The sequence below is a fragment of the Taudactylus pleione genome, unplaced genomic scaffold, assembly GCF_031769625.1.
Source record: "Taudactylus pleione unplaced genomic scaffold, aTauple2 ptg000216l, whole genome shotgun sequence".
In the NCBI taxonomy this organism is placed as follows: Eukaryota; Metazoa; Chordata; class Amphibia; order Anura; family Myobatrachidae; genus Taudactylus; species Taudactylus pleione.
Genome location: NW_028284618.1, coordinates 12,695,317 through 12,710,061, shown reverse-complemented (window position 1 = coordinate 12,710,061; position 14,745 = coordinate 12,695,317). Strand labels below are relative to the sequence as shown.

Here is a 14,745-nt window from a genome sequence, read left to right as displayed (position 1 = left end):
AGGATCTACGTCGGCTGACTGAGATTTCCTGGCGTCTTCCTCTCATCTGTGGCGGCCGGCTACGTGACCCCATGGGTCACCTTAGCCGGCCGATGTCCAACGCAGCATCGGATAATCTGAGGAACAAAGCTCGGATAAGTAATGCAGCTGGAGGCGCGATGTCTCCTGTGCATTACCATATCCGCACAGACGGAATTGCAACAATTCCGCCCGTAGCTGAGTAAGACCCTTAGACCATTAGAGGTTGTATCCACCCTAGGTGTTCAAATCCCAGTATGTATAAAGATGATGATAGACCGGTAATAATTTCTGTCACCTCAGAATGAAGACTATAAAATAGGCTGCTGTACATGCGTACTCAGGGTTACCAATATCCGGTTAGTACATATGAATCCGGACTATGGAATTTCTACTGGGAGACTGCACTACATACAATGGTGTAATAAATGTGATAATAATCCAGGGGCAAGAGACTCATCAGCATTCACATATGAATTATCTCCTTTTTCTTTATTGGTTTTATAGATTTTGGAGAGCAGCGGGTAGCATTACTTATTTTTAGAAATGGCATTTCAATTTTTTCAGTGGCGTATTATCCTCCAATATTTATAGTTCTAACACAAAGCTTGTATCCTATGAAGCTTGGTTTGATTTAAACTAGGGATGAGCGGGTTCGGTTCCCTGAGAACCGAACCCACCCGAACTTCGGGGATCCGGGGCGATCCGAGCCCAAGCTCGGATCTCCCTGTCTGCCCCGGATCCCTCTCCCGAGGCAAAACCTCGAGATCTGCTGTCGGATCTCGAGGTTTTGCCTCGAGCGGCCATTTTTAAAAAAATGCCTTTGCCTTTAATGGGCAAAGTGCTGATTGGCTGACAGAGCCGTCTGTCACGGCTCTCAGCCAATCAGCATTATGGTGCTCATTTGCATGTAGCACGGACTCGTGAGATCCGTGCTACATGCATCTGTGTGACTGACAGTGACACAGAGCACAGATGGGTCAGTGAGACCCGTCTGTGCTGCTGTGTATTTCAATGACACAGATGCACGCACGGACCAGGAGATCCGTGCTACTTGCACCTGTGTCATTGACACAGAGCACTGACGGGTCCGTGAGACCCGTCTGTGCTGTTGTGGTAAAAAAAAAAAAAAAAACCTGTGTAAAAAAAGAAAAAATGGTGGGAGCCGCAAGGTTATTAAAGTTTACCCTGCGGCTCCCACCATTGACTACAATGGAGGGAGCCGTTCATTGGCTGAGAGACGGGAGATGACCTCTCTCAGCCAATGAACGCTTAGCAGCGGGGTTTCCATGGTGATACCCCGCCGCTAAGCTCTCATTCGGGAAGTACCGTTCTATAGAACGGTACTAAGTTCGTGGATCGCGTTTTCGTTTTTTTTTTTGCCAAGTCCGGGGATGCCTACTTTGGAACGAAGAGGACAGAACCTCGCATAGGAGATGGTGAGTATGTTTTTTTTCACAGGTCCCCTATGGATACTTTACCGGACAAGTGGACCGATGCTACAGGTTACATAGGTGAGTATGTGTACATGTGTGTGTGTGTGTGTGTGTGTGTATGTATGTTTAATAAACTTATACTGTCACGGTGTGTGTGTCCTGTGTTTTTTTAAACATTTTTTTTACAGGTGAACTACAGGTACTAGTGGGCCCTTAATGCCCTGCATGCTGGTACTTGTGGTTCTCCAAGTACCAGCATGCGGGGCAGGCTAGCTGGGACTTGCAGTTCTACTTGTAAAGACAATGTTTGATATTCTTTATTTACACCACACCACACAATCAACCCGCCACCCACCGCCACCAGGGGTGGCGGGGATAGCCCCGGGCTATCAGCCTGGGCCTGGGGTGCCCTGGAGAGGGTGACCCCTTTATTGGGGGGGTCCCCAGCTCTCCAGGGATCCCCGGCCTGGGCTGACTAGCGGTCAGGGCTGATGCTGCGGCTGGGGGGCCTGGTGAAAGGGCTCCCCTGGCTGTGGCATCAGCCCCCCGCTAGAAAAAGTCCAGTGCTGTTTCTGGAACATACAGGGGAACCCTACTAATTTTTTTCCCCTGTATTTCCAGAACCGGATCAGAGCCCAGAGCTGGTTGCGCAGAATATGGGGGACCCCTACGTCGTTTGTCCCCCGTATTTTGGCAACCAGCGCTGGTTCTGACTAGCCCGGTGCTGGTTGTGCTTAAGTACAGGGGACCCCTACATCGTTTGTCCCCTGTATTTAAGCACACCCAGAACTGGGTTACTAATGCCCGGGGCTGGTTGCTCTTTTTTGGGGGGGTGCACGCCATTTTTTTCTTTTTTTACACAGGTTTTTTTTTTTTTTTTTACCACAGCAGCACAGACGGGTCTCACGGACCTGTCATTGCTCTGTGCCAATCACACAGATGCATGTAGCGCGGATCTCCCGGGTTCATGCTACATGCAAATGGGCACCATAACGCTGATTGGCTTCCTGTCTGCCACTGCAGTGCCACTCCTAGATGGGCCACGTGTTTGTGCCGCCCACTTGTGTCGCTTAGCATAGTCATCCAGCTACCTCGGTGCAACCTTTTGGCCTAAAAACAATATTGTGAGTTGTGAGGTGTTCAGAATAGAGTGGAAATGAGTGAAAATTAATGTTATTGGGGTTATTAATAGCGTAGGAACAAAAAAAGGCCCATTTTATGTGATTTTAGCGTTTTTTTTTTATTTTTTAAGAAAAAATCCAGATCCAAAACACAAAACCCAGAACCCAAAACACGGAAGGGTGGTTTTGGCAAAACCAATCCAGATCCAAAACACGAAGATCCAGATCCAAAACCAAAACACAAAACACGAAAAGTGGCCGGTGCACACCCCTAAATTTAAACCCAAATGTCTCAGCAGGCCCCACATTGAAATCATAGTCTATCCGGTCATGTGCCTTTTCGGAATTGGTCAACAAGAGCATTGACGGAACAGCAGAGTGAGTGGCTAAATGGATCAAATCTAGGACCTTGGTCATGTTGTCCCGTGTCTCATGGTCTTAAACACATCCCACCAGGTCTGATTTCCCTAAATTTGGCTTTAAACTATTTGCCATGAAATTTGCACATAGGTTGACACCAAAGTTTGGTTGTAACCGGGATATTAGGACGGGCCTTTCGCCCTCTATGGATGATGGCAATGTGTGTCATGAGAGACAGTTTTGAAAAAAGTGTGTTTGGTTGGAAATAGCATTAAACGCCTGAAGCATTCGAGGGGACAATTTTCACTTGAAGGCATTCTAAAAGGAGATTGTAAACCCATCAAGGCTTTTCCCATTAGGAGACGATTTGATGGATCTCTCTAACTCTGCAGGCAGAGGCAGCTCAAAGTGGCTTTTATCAGTCTCTGGGGAAGACAGAGAAGGTGAATTCTTTGAGACAAGACTGGATCATATCCTGTCTACATGTTGCGTCCATTCATGGAGCAGACTAGTACCCCATGAGTAGTTCTAGTGAAAGAAAATACAATTTGGTGTAATAAGTCTGAATAGCTATGGCTATCTCTCCAATGTGGAATGGCAGTCCCTTCCGCCATCACACTTTACAGTCTGTATAGAAGTGTTGGCTAATAAGCTTTTTAAAAGGAACTAGTGCAGGTCATTTTAAAACCAAAGTTTCTTAGAGTGTTTATAATTGGCAAAAATTTTAGTCTCTAGACCCATGAATCCTTTGACTGGCTCTAGAGTAGGGTTGTCTATTGACAATTCTACCATGGAGTTGATGGTCGAAGCTTTCTAACCCCTGGTGGTAAACCCTCAATGGTTCACTCCTACGCGTGAACAGATCATGGCAGTGCACGGGAAGGCCATGCCCTACCCTCCCACCAGATGTGTGCCATCGGTGGTCTCCTATTAATGGTAAAACTATCAATCCTTTGATGGTTAACCATCGATTCTCATCCCTACTCTAGAGTGGTGGCAAATCCACCTACTTTAAAGCGCAAACACATAGGGAGTAGATTTTATAAAACTTCTAAAATTAAAAAAAAAAAAAAGTGATGGTGTTAACTTTAGCAACCAATCAGATTCTAGCAGTCATCTCTCTAGCAGGCATCCTGTAACATGATCTAATCTGATTGGTCACTATGGGCAACGCCACCAACTTTTTCAGTTTTAGCTGCTTTGGTAAATCTACTCCATAGACAGAATCCCAACACATACATACACACAAATACAATAGGCTCTAACATCCAATTGAGACTACCTAAAAAATGGACATCAACAAGTAACAAAACATTTTTTAAAGGTTTTATTTGAATAATTCTTGTATAACCAAGCAGTTCTTTAAAGAGAATGCACAGAAAAAGTCATTCCAGCACTTAATAAATGTCCTCACATTTTCTGCCCACCAAGTCTACCGGGAGCAGATTGCATCAACTATCAAAGTAACAGAAACCATATTTACATAAATATTATGCTTGTGACACTACAAAGGGTCTAGATGACTTCTAGTTCTTCGGCTACATCGATCTCTATAGTACACCATGGAATTTAGAGCATACGTAGACTGAAACGGAGAGAGTGAACAATAGACATCTGGTTCATGCAAAAAAAATAAAATAAATAAAAATAAAAATGATAAAATCAGTCAAATGGATGAGTTAAACATTTGGGAAGCTATTAAAAAAGGCACTTGGAGAATATAGAGATCAACTTCTATGAACACAAAACGGTCAATGCACTTTTTTTTTAAAAGTTTTTGTTTGTTTAGAAACCTCAAAAACAAAAAAGCTTTTAATACCAAAAAAGTTCCAACTCACAGCTGTCGTGTATTAATACATTACAAAATAAGGAGAGTAAAGAAGATAAAAGTAAGTAATAATGAAAACTAAAAAGAATATATAATTTTTTTTTTACAGCCTCGTAATAAAAAAAAAAATAAAATTAAAAAGCATCTCCTAGGCAAAAATGTCAGTTGGTGTAAAAGCAGCAATGCATAGCCTTTTTCAATAATGTCTACATGGCGATGCTGTATATCATTTCTCCTGTAGAATATGCAGATGTACAGTAAACATTGTGATGCAAATGGTTTTTAGAACTACAGACTTGTCACATGCTCCCTTTTACCAGGAGGTTAGTGGTCAAAACCTAGCAACAAACAGTCTTAAATCCTTAGCAAACAGTTAAAAAAATAAAAAAAGCTGGGATAGTGCTACACTTAACAATCCATTTCTCACTAACGGTAAAAGATTAATTAAAATCCAGTCAGAGATTCCTTTCACTTATCCTTCAAACCCTTTCTGAGTAAAACGTCTTAAAAGTTCATCACTGATCAGTTCATATTTCACAGGGAGACCTCCCCCCTCCCACCCATTATAAATGAAGCATTCCCAAAAAAAAAAAAAAAAAATATTTGGCAAATTTATTTTTACTCCACTTAGTGGTATAGCAACTTATTTCATATTGAAAGCCAGAAGCGGTCGTTCTTCTCGTTTTTGCCAAGGACTTTTTTTATTCTCTCCTTGGTCATCAGAACCATCGTCTTGAATGGAGTACTCACGTTCGGGGCTGTTTAATGGCACTGGTGAGGAATCGTCAGTTCGTTTAATGGTTTCTTCCTGAAGGCTGGGCAACTGCCCACCGCTCCTCCTTCCCGGTGCTTCGATGAAAGGTCTGTTATCCTCTGGGCTACACGCGGCTGTTCCACATTCACTACCACTTTGGTCCATATCCTCTAAATAAACAAGTTGTGTGTAAGCCGTGCTGTTCGGCATCTTCTGTTCATGCTGGTGGTGCTCCTGTAGGGTTGGATGCTGCAGCATTGAAAATTTATCGCCTCTTCCTTTTCGACCAGGTTTTGGCTCGTTCATGTCAACGCCAGAATCCAAGCTGGCATCGTTGCTCCCATTTTTTCCTGCTCTTTGGAGATCAATGTATGAATGTCTAATATGTGCATTTGTCCGGCCATCTAAAGACACAAACCAGGCCCTGGGATGGGGCATCGGTCTTCCTCCGCCAAGCTCCATCAAGGCTTTCTCTGTCAGGAGCTGCACCTCCCCATTAATTTTAGCAATGGTGGCATCATTCAGTGAGGCTGGGATAGAAACCGATTCGGACATCACAGTGTTTTGTGCGTTCCATTCAATGCCATCTCCGTCTTGCAAATGTTGCTGCGATACGGCTTGGGAGGTCAGCTGTGAAGACTGCATCTGCTGAGGATGCTGAGTGTGAGATTTTGAAAGCTCAGCTTGAAGCCGTTCCAACTCAAACTGCTGTTCGGCAGACACAATCAGCTGTTGGCCGACAAAAGGATGTTCTCCTTGCAGCTTCATGTAGTGAGCTGGAATTACCAGTGTAGGCAAAACATTTCTGTAGACACTTTCATTCACTTGATCCACAGAATTGTAGCATATAAGTTGACCTGGATGGGGGAAAGAGGTCGGCCTTTCAAGGTGATCTACAGACTTAGACATCATACATTCATTGGGTCGTCGGTCTGGGACCTGCTCTGGTTCAGGAGCAGAAGGCACCGGGTGACTTTGTTCCTGAATGTTTGGCTTACTTCCTGCCATAATATGGTTTGTAGATGACTGGTCTTTGTCTTCAAACAAAGGCTGACAGATCACTGAGTTGTAACTCCGGCGGTATTCGTCTTTCATGGGAGAGACGTAACCATCAGAGATTTCTGCTGATTTCCTTGACTTTAACAGGAACTGATCCAAAGATTTATTGTACACATGTCTCAAAGTCCCACTGTGAGTCAGGTTATCCAAAGACATTCGGCTGTTCTCGTCATGGTGAGAAAGCAGTTCCTCTCTTGAGCTGAATTCCCGTGAGGTATTATATGAAGGTTTCAGCATTGGTGTGTGTAGATCTGCCTCACCACTAGAGGACAACATCTCCATATGAATAGGGCTAATTAAATTGATGTGGGACATCGATGTTGCCTGATCCTTCTTGGAAGAATCCAGAGCAGATGTGAGCTGAAGCTTCCGGTGATGTTGACGTGGCTTTAAACATTTCCTCCTGGCAAAAACCAAACCAGAGATCTTATTAATGCTATAAAAATACAACAATTCAACTCACTGACAAAAAGGATACAGATGCATAATTTTTATATATCCACTGGCATACAGAAAGAGGCTATACAAATAAAGAAACACTAAGATGTACTGCACTAAATAACAAAGCATTCTAGACAGCAAATATTACACATGATTAGACACTAAGGGGTTAATTTACTAATTTAAAACAGCAATACTATTCAGAAGCAAAACATACTGTATGTTATATTTAGAGAATCTCTCTAAGAGATTTGAACTGGAACCAGTCAACGCGCTTCGTTGAGCCTCAACTTCCTGAAACGAAGGTGGTGATATTCCAAGAAAACGCGTTGGTTGGTTCCTGCTATTACAGGGACAACTTTTTGAAGAGAATCCAGATTAGAGGTCCATTTGATCCATCATCGCAGTGGTGATATACTGCAATCTCCTGTTTGAGTTGGTACGATATTATGAATGATTTTTTAATCCTATGTGTTTAACATTAAACTCTTAAATACAACACTATGATTGGCCTTGGGCCTTTTTGAGTGTGCCTGGTGATGGGTTCCACGTGTAGATGTAAATGTGATATCAATTACTTGAATAAATAGAAGGAAGTTGTGGCCAGTCGGACAGTGATTTCAGATAAGGCTTAAAGATTATTTTTCATGCACAGAGATTACTTTTTATTGCTGAGCCAATTGAAGTTTATATTACTGCACATTAACCACTTCTCAATTTCTCAATATATATATATTATATATATATATATATATATAGCGCCACAAGGGGTCCACAGAGTCTTAAAGAGTCCATAAACAGAAGCAGTATGAACAAAACAAGAAAAAAGGGTCTTGCAGTACAAAACATTGCAGGACATGGACAAGGTTGATAAACATTTCTTCATCTACAGTCATGGCACCCATATAAGCAGTGGGGCAGCCAAACAAAGTTTGGTGCTTTTGTTGACAGTGGGAAGGTTGATGATGGTGTAAGCAGGGAAGGAAGAGCAGATGAGGGAGAGGGCCCTGCTCTTCGAAGCTTACAATCTAAAGGGGAATGGGAGACAGACAGGTGAGCAATGAGCATGGAGCAGTGGGCTAGCATGCGAGCTGGAAAGCTTTGATAAAAAAAAAAGTGATATATATATATATATATATATCTTCTTTCTTTTTTTTTTCTCCCCCCCAGGCAGGCAATCTTTAAAAACAGGATTTTGTTTTTACATCATAATCACCATAAAGATAAGGACAGATAATGAACAAAAAAAATAAAATAAATGATTGCCGCTTGTTGGTAGAATGTCACACACTGACATGAGCACATAGCACCCGCTTCTATGGTCACTGTGAGGAGCACTGCTACATGAGATACTAATGAGAAGACCTAGAGGCAGACTGGGGTCATTTTTTGTTGTGGTTTATTACATTTTAGACATTGTGATTTTTATCCCATATTTTGGAGGGCAAATGTTAAATAAAAGAGCCTACACCTGTATATACTAAGAGGTTGGTTAGTTCAACACTGTAACAAAAATCTTCTATTTAGCAGGAAATTTCCCTGGACATGATCCTCAAGGTCCATAATGACATAATGCAAACCCCTTCATATCGTTGTCTGCAAAGAATCTGTAGTATGAATGCTTTGCAGGCTGACAGACACACTGACCATCCCTGCTTCTCTGTGCCCATGGCAAATCTACAGGTATGTCAGCAGCACACAGGTTATAGAGTGGGACATGTAGGCTTACCGGCAGTAATACAGCAGCAGGCAGAACAGGACCAGCAGGATAAACACAATCCCTCCTAATATCGCTAAGAGGAAGTAGGTGTGGTAGCTTGTGATGTCCTGTCTCACTACTGGATCTGAAAGCCAAAAAGGAAGCAGTGAGACCACCTTTCTGTATAGGTGTCCTGGGAATTTAGGGGTCTATTCACTAAGCCTTGGAAAGAGATAAAGTGGAGAGAGATAAAGTGCCAACCAATCAGCTCCTGTCACTTTACAGGCTATGTTTGAAAAAACAGGCTTTTGGTACTTACCGATACATCCCTTTCTCCGATTCCACAGGGGACACTGGAGTCTCAGGGCCTGATTCAGACCCACTCGCAAGCGGGACGATGTTGCCCAAGTGCGCATGCGCACGAGGGAGCCGGCTCAGTCGTGCGTGAGACCCGAATAACGACGGCCAAGCCGTCGTTATGGGTCTAGCAGCAAAGGGGGCGTGCTGTCGATGGTGATTGACAGCACGCCCCCTTTGGTGGGCATGGCGGGGGCGTGGCTGCCCAGACGGAGGCGTTCCCATGGGAACGCCTACCGTCTGGGGCCGGCCCCACTGACATCACTAGTGAGGTCAGTGGGAGAGCTTTTGGCTAGTGATGTCAGTGGGAGAGCTTTTGGCTCTGATAGAGCCAAAAGCACTCCTGGGCTTGCGGCAGCGAGACCCTAGCGCAGGGTCTCGTCGCAAGCCCGATGGTCGCGATGGTCTTGACCATCGCGACCATCAATTTGGCTGCTCGCTATAGCTGTGGATGGTCGCCCACAGCTATGCGAGCGGCCAGGAGGCCGCTCCAAAAAGGAGCAGGGACGGCCCTGATTCAGAGCGAGCGCTCTGTCAGAGCGGCCGGCTCTGAATCAGGGCCTCAGTACAGTGGGTATAGATGTAGGTTAACCGAGAGCTGACACTTTAATAATTTGAATGGTAGCTGGCTCCTCCCCCTCTATACCGCCTCACAAGCCAGTCTAAAGAAACTGTGCCCGAGGAGAGCTGGAATATAAGGAGAAAGGAGAATACAAGTTACAACATACAACATACATGAACAAAGAAAGGAAAAGGTGTTATGAAAGAAAACACAACATTCCAAGCAGACCATGGATAAAAACAACCGTCTGAACCTGGAAAACAACAACTTATGCAGGTGGAACAGCGCCGGGTGGGCGTCCAGTGTCCCCTGTGGAATCGGAGAAAGGGATTTATCGGTAAGTACCAAAATCCTGTTTTCTCCTTCATCCACTAGGGGACACTGGAGTCTCAGTACAGTGGGGACGTCCCAGAGCTCCCATCCCGGATGGGAAAGCGCTGAGAACCCTGCAAAACAGCACGGCCATACTGCGAAGCAGAGGCCGCAAAGGTGTCAAAACGGTAAAACTTTATAAAAGTATGCCTGCCTGACCAAGTAACCGCTTGGCAAAGATGAGTCAAGGAGACCCCCCCGGGCGTCCGCCCATAAGAAAACCTGCCGTAATAGCTGTTGAATGCGCCGTAATAGCAACAGGCGGCTGTCTTGAAGCGGCCAGATAAGCCTGTCTTATTGTCTGGCGAATCTAGCGAGAAATAGTCTGTTTTGATGCCGGCCACCCTGGTCGCGCCAGATCAAAATGAACAAAAAGCACATGTGATATCCGGATAGATGCTGTGCTCTCAACATAGATCCGAAGAGCTCTAACATCATCTAATGATTTGGAAGCCGGAGGATCTTCATTAAGCACCGGAACCACAATTGGTTGGTTTATGTGGAAAGCAGACACCAGTTTAGGGAGGAAAAACATCTGTGTGCGAAGCTCTGCCCTATCCTCGTGAAAAATTAGGTAGGGGCGGTCCACAGGAGAGCTCCGATACCAGTCTAGCCAAGGCAAGTGCCAAAAGGAGAACCACCTTCCAAGTTAAAAACGTAATCTCCACCATCTGCAAAGGCTCAAACATAGCAGACTCAAGAAAGGAAAGTACTAATCAAAATCCCATGGGGCCGCTGTAGGCACAAATGGTGGCTGTATCCAGACTACTCCCTGTAGAAAGGTCTGGACATCCGGCAATAATGCAAATTTTCTCTGAAAGAAAATTGACAGCGCCGACACCTGAACCTTCAAAGATCCTAGACGAAGGCCTGCTGAAAAACCGGCCTGCAGAAACAGAAGAAGACAGGACACCTTGAATTGTGACGGAGGCGAACTGCGGCGTTCACACCAAGCCATGTACGTCTTCCAGATACGATAATAATGCTTTGACGTAACTTCTTTCCGAGCCTGAATCATAGTAGGAATTACACTTGACGGAATACCCTTTTTTCTTAGGATGTCCCTTTCAACAGCCATTCCGTCAAACGAAGCCGCTTTAAGTCCTGATAGATAAACGGACCCTGTAGAAGGAGGTAGTCTTGTAGCGGCAGACGCCACGGATCGTCTATCAATAGACATCGTAGGTTTGAGTACCACGCTCGTCTGGGCCAATCTGGAGCCACCAGCAACACCTTGGCCCTTTCTCTTGATTTTTTGAAGCAGACGAGAAAGAAGCGGAATTGGTGGGAACAGGTACATGTACTGAAACTGCCAAGGCGTTGTCAGTGCATCAACTGCTTGTTGATCCCTTGTTCATGAGCAGTAAAGTGGCAATTGATGGTTCAACCTCGACGTCATGAGATCTGCCTGAGGTTTACCCCAACGCTGGATCAGCTGTTGAAACACCTTCTGATTGAGCTACCACTCTCCCAGATGAATGTCCTGTTGACTGAGGTAGTCGGCCTCCCAATTCTCTACCCCTGGGATGAAAATTGCTACTGCAAATTCCTCCGCCAAAGGCAGAATGCGGCTTACCTCCCTCATGGCGGCCCGACTTTGGTGCCGCCTTGTCTGTTTATATACGCCACAGCCGTGGCATTGTCCGACTGCACTCTGATTGCTTGACTCTGCAACAGAGGATGTGCTAGCTGAAGAGCATAGAACACTGCCCTTAATTCGAGAATGTTTATAGCCAGTGCTGTGTCCCGCTGAGTCCACCGGTCCTGAAAGTGTCTTCCCAGAGTCACTGCCCCCACCCTCTCAGACTTGCGTCCGTGGTGAGGAGAATCCATGGCAGACGCTGTGTTGGTTGTAGATAGGACTTTTGGAAATTGAGAATCCAACCGTGTTGCAAGAGCAGACTCTGGGCCTGATTCAGACCCACTCGCGAGCGCTGAGCGCTCGCAAGCGGGTTGATGGTGGCCTAGTGCGCATGCGCACGACGGAGGGAGCTCCGTCGTGCGCATGCGCGAGACCCTGGGAGCGACGGGGAAGCCGTCGCTCCAGGTCTCGCACCAAAGGGGGCGTGCTGTCGATGTTGATTAACAGCACGCCCCCTTTGGTGGGCGTGCAGGGGGCGTGGCTGCCAGATGGAGGCGTTCCCATGGGAACGCCTACCATCTGGGTCTGGCCCCACTGACATCACTAGTGACGTCAGTGGGAGTGATTTTGGCTCTGATAGAGCCAAAATCACTCCAGGGCTTGCGGTCACCGAGACCCTACCGCAGGGTCTCGTCGCAAGCCCGATGGTCTTGACCATCGCGACCATCATCATGGACCCTCGCATAAACTGTGGGTGGTAACCCGCAGCTATGCGAGCGCCCAAGAGGCTGCTCCAAGTTTAGGTAGCGAGCGCTCTGGTCAGAGTGTCCGGCTCTGAATCAGGCCCTCTGAGTTAACTGTATATCTAGCAACAGTTGATTTACTGACGGTGCTTTGATAAGATCATCTAAATACGGGACAATAGTGACACCCTGAATACGAAGCAGGGCCATCATCACGGCCATGACCTTCGTGAAAACTTTCGTTGCTGAGGAAAGACCGAAAGGTAATGCCTGGAATTGAAAATGAGAGTCTTGTACTGCAAACCGAAGGAATGCTTGACGAGGAGGCCAGATGGGAATGTGGAGGTAGGCATCCTTTATATCCAAGGATACTAGAAACTCTTCCTTCTCGAGGTCTGCTATTACGGACTGGAGAGACTCCATTTTGAACCTGAAAGCACGCAGATAAGGATTGAGATCCTTCAGGTTCAGAATGGGTCTCACCGAACCATCTGGCTTGGGAACAACAAACAAGCTGGAATAAAAACCTTGAACTCTGCTGATGGGTTGGGACATTTACTATCACTCGAGACCAGAGAAGCCTGTCTATTGCTCCCTGAATCACATCCCGTTTTTCCACTAACTGTGACAAACCGGTTGTGAAAAAGCAAGGAGGAGGTTGAATCTTGAAATCCAACTTCAACCCCCGAGTAATGATGTCCCGAACCCAGGCTTCCTGGCAAGACCAGATCCATACTTCTTTGAAGTTCTGGAGGCGTTGCTCCCACCTTGGGGTCCCCCAAGTGAGAAGGGAGTGCGTCATGCAGAAGGTTTAACCTCAGGCTTTTCCTGTTGGGACGAGGATGCAGTGGATCTACCTCGGCCTCTGGATCCACGGGAAATAGCAGAAGCTCCTCTGGAACGGCCTCTGAATCTCCCTGGAAAACGAAAGGATGGTCCTGCAGCTGGTTTCCTGTGCTTCTACAGCCTTGTTGACCCGGCAGCTGACAAGTGCGGGACAAAGGGACACCCCTGCAACTGTATATATAGACTTCAAGGTGTTTTCTACCTTCTGAAGATTCTTTTAAGGAAACTGCTCCTGGCACAGGGAGTACCGTCTTCTTAGAAAGACGGGACACTGAGGGATCCACTGCAGGAGGAGTCTCGCATAATTTCCTGCTTTCTGAGGGAAATGTATAATAAGATAAAAGCTTCCATGATATTTGGAACGTTATATCTGGGTGTTTTCACGCTGAGGATAGGATCTCATCCAATTCCTCAGACGCTGGAAAAGTTGCAGCCTGTCTTTGTCTTTTATTAAAGATAGATCCAGTAGCTACTAGGCCGTCTATGTCTTCAACATGTAACAACTGGCGTACCGCCGCAATCAGCGCCTCTACGCCCTGAGTTGCAGGGTCCGACTCCTCTGGAGTCTGTTCCTCCTCAGGTTCTTGAACCTTGCCTTCCTCTGGCTCCTGCATGTCCTCTTCCTCAGATTCATCCCACCTGAAGGGATTATGAATCAGCCTCTTAGTAGGAACATTAGAAGTCGAGGCTGCAGGAGGGACCTTCCTCTACTGATCTGGCTAATGAACGTGCCCAATCTGGTTCTGAGATAGTAGTCCGAGTTCTGGCAACCTCTCTGTCTCTGCGAGAAGCTTCCAGCTCTGCAGAATGAGGAGACATGACTGATGAAAATTGATCAGTGAAAACAGGCTGTAGTGGTGAGACAGGAGTCTGTGACTCTGAAACACACTTCTCACACAGCAGGGAAGAATGACTGTCCCTGTGTAAATTTCTCTGCACAATTTTTGCAGGAGAAAGATTTCTGTGCAGCCTTAGACCCCTTAGAAGTCATGTTAGTAATCTACTGAACGAACACACACACACACACACACACACACACACCAAAGTGACAGTACAGTGAGACACACAGAGACTGTATTGAAAGGCATAGAGTGAGATATGCTTTTACCCTCGCTAGCGCTAACCCAATTACCAGCACTGTTATACAACTATTACACAGTAATTTTGTGTTTAATACAAAGATTACTACAGCTTCTCACTAGCCTGACCCCACTGTGCACTCACAGAGTCGGTAGGCAGGACAGTCTCCGCGTTCAGCAGCAGTGGTCTTCTATAAAATGTCCCCCCCGTCTCTCTGCAGGGAGCGCTGGGGCTGCTGGGAGGCAGGAGCAGAATTGTTATTAGGCTCCGCCCCCCACGCTATGGCGCCCGTTTACAGCGCTGAGCGAACCGCTTCCATCATGTCCACCTATCTTCCTGACTCCCCTACTACTCAGGGTGCCAGGAAACACTAACCAGTCTGCTGCCTAGTGCTGCCAACGGCGGGCTGTGCTAGTGGGGGGCCGCGACGTGCGCTGCACGCAGCGCGTCTAGGTACCCCCCAGAGACTGTGGTCTCTGTAGCTGAA

The 14,745-nt window shown here is 46.2% G+C and overlaps 1 protein-coding gene across 1 annotated transcript in view; it reads right to left on the bottom strand.

Moving 5' to 3' along the window:
- Nucleotides 1–4,265: 4,265 nt before the first annotated feature.
- The window catches only part of FAM171A1 (family with sequence similarity 171 member A1), a 130,000-nt gene continuing 119,520 nt past the window's right edge, over nucleotides 4,266–14,745 (bottom strand). Inside the window, exons 7-8 of the mRNA XM_088478667.1 lie at nucleotides 8,747–8,861; nucleotides 4,266–6,979 (exon numbers count right to left, since the gene is read on the bottom strand). Coding sequence (XP_088334793.1) covers nucleotides 5,407–6,979; nucleotides 8,747–8,861 — 1,688 coding nt within the window. The 3' untranslated portion in view covers nucleotides 4,266–5,406. The remainder of the gene's footprint in view (nucleotides 6,980–8,746; nucleotides 8,862–14,745) is intronic.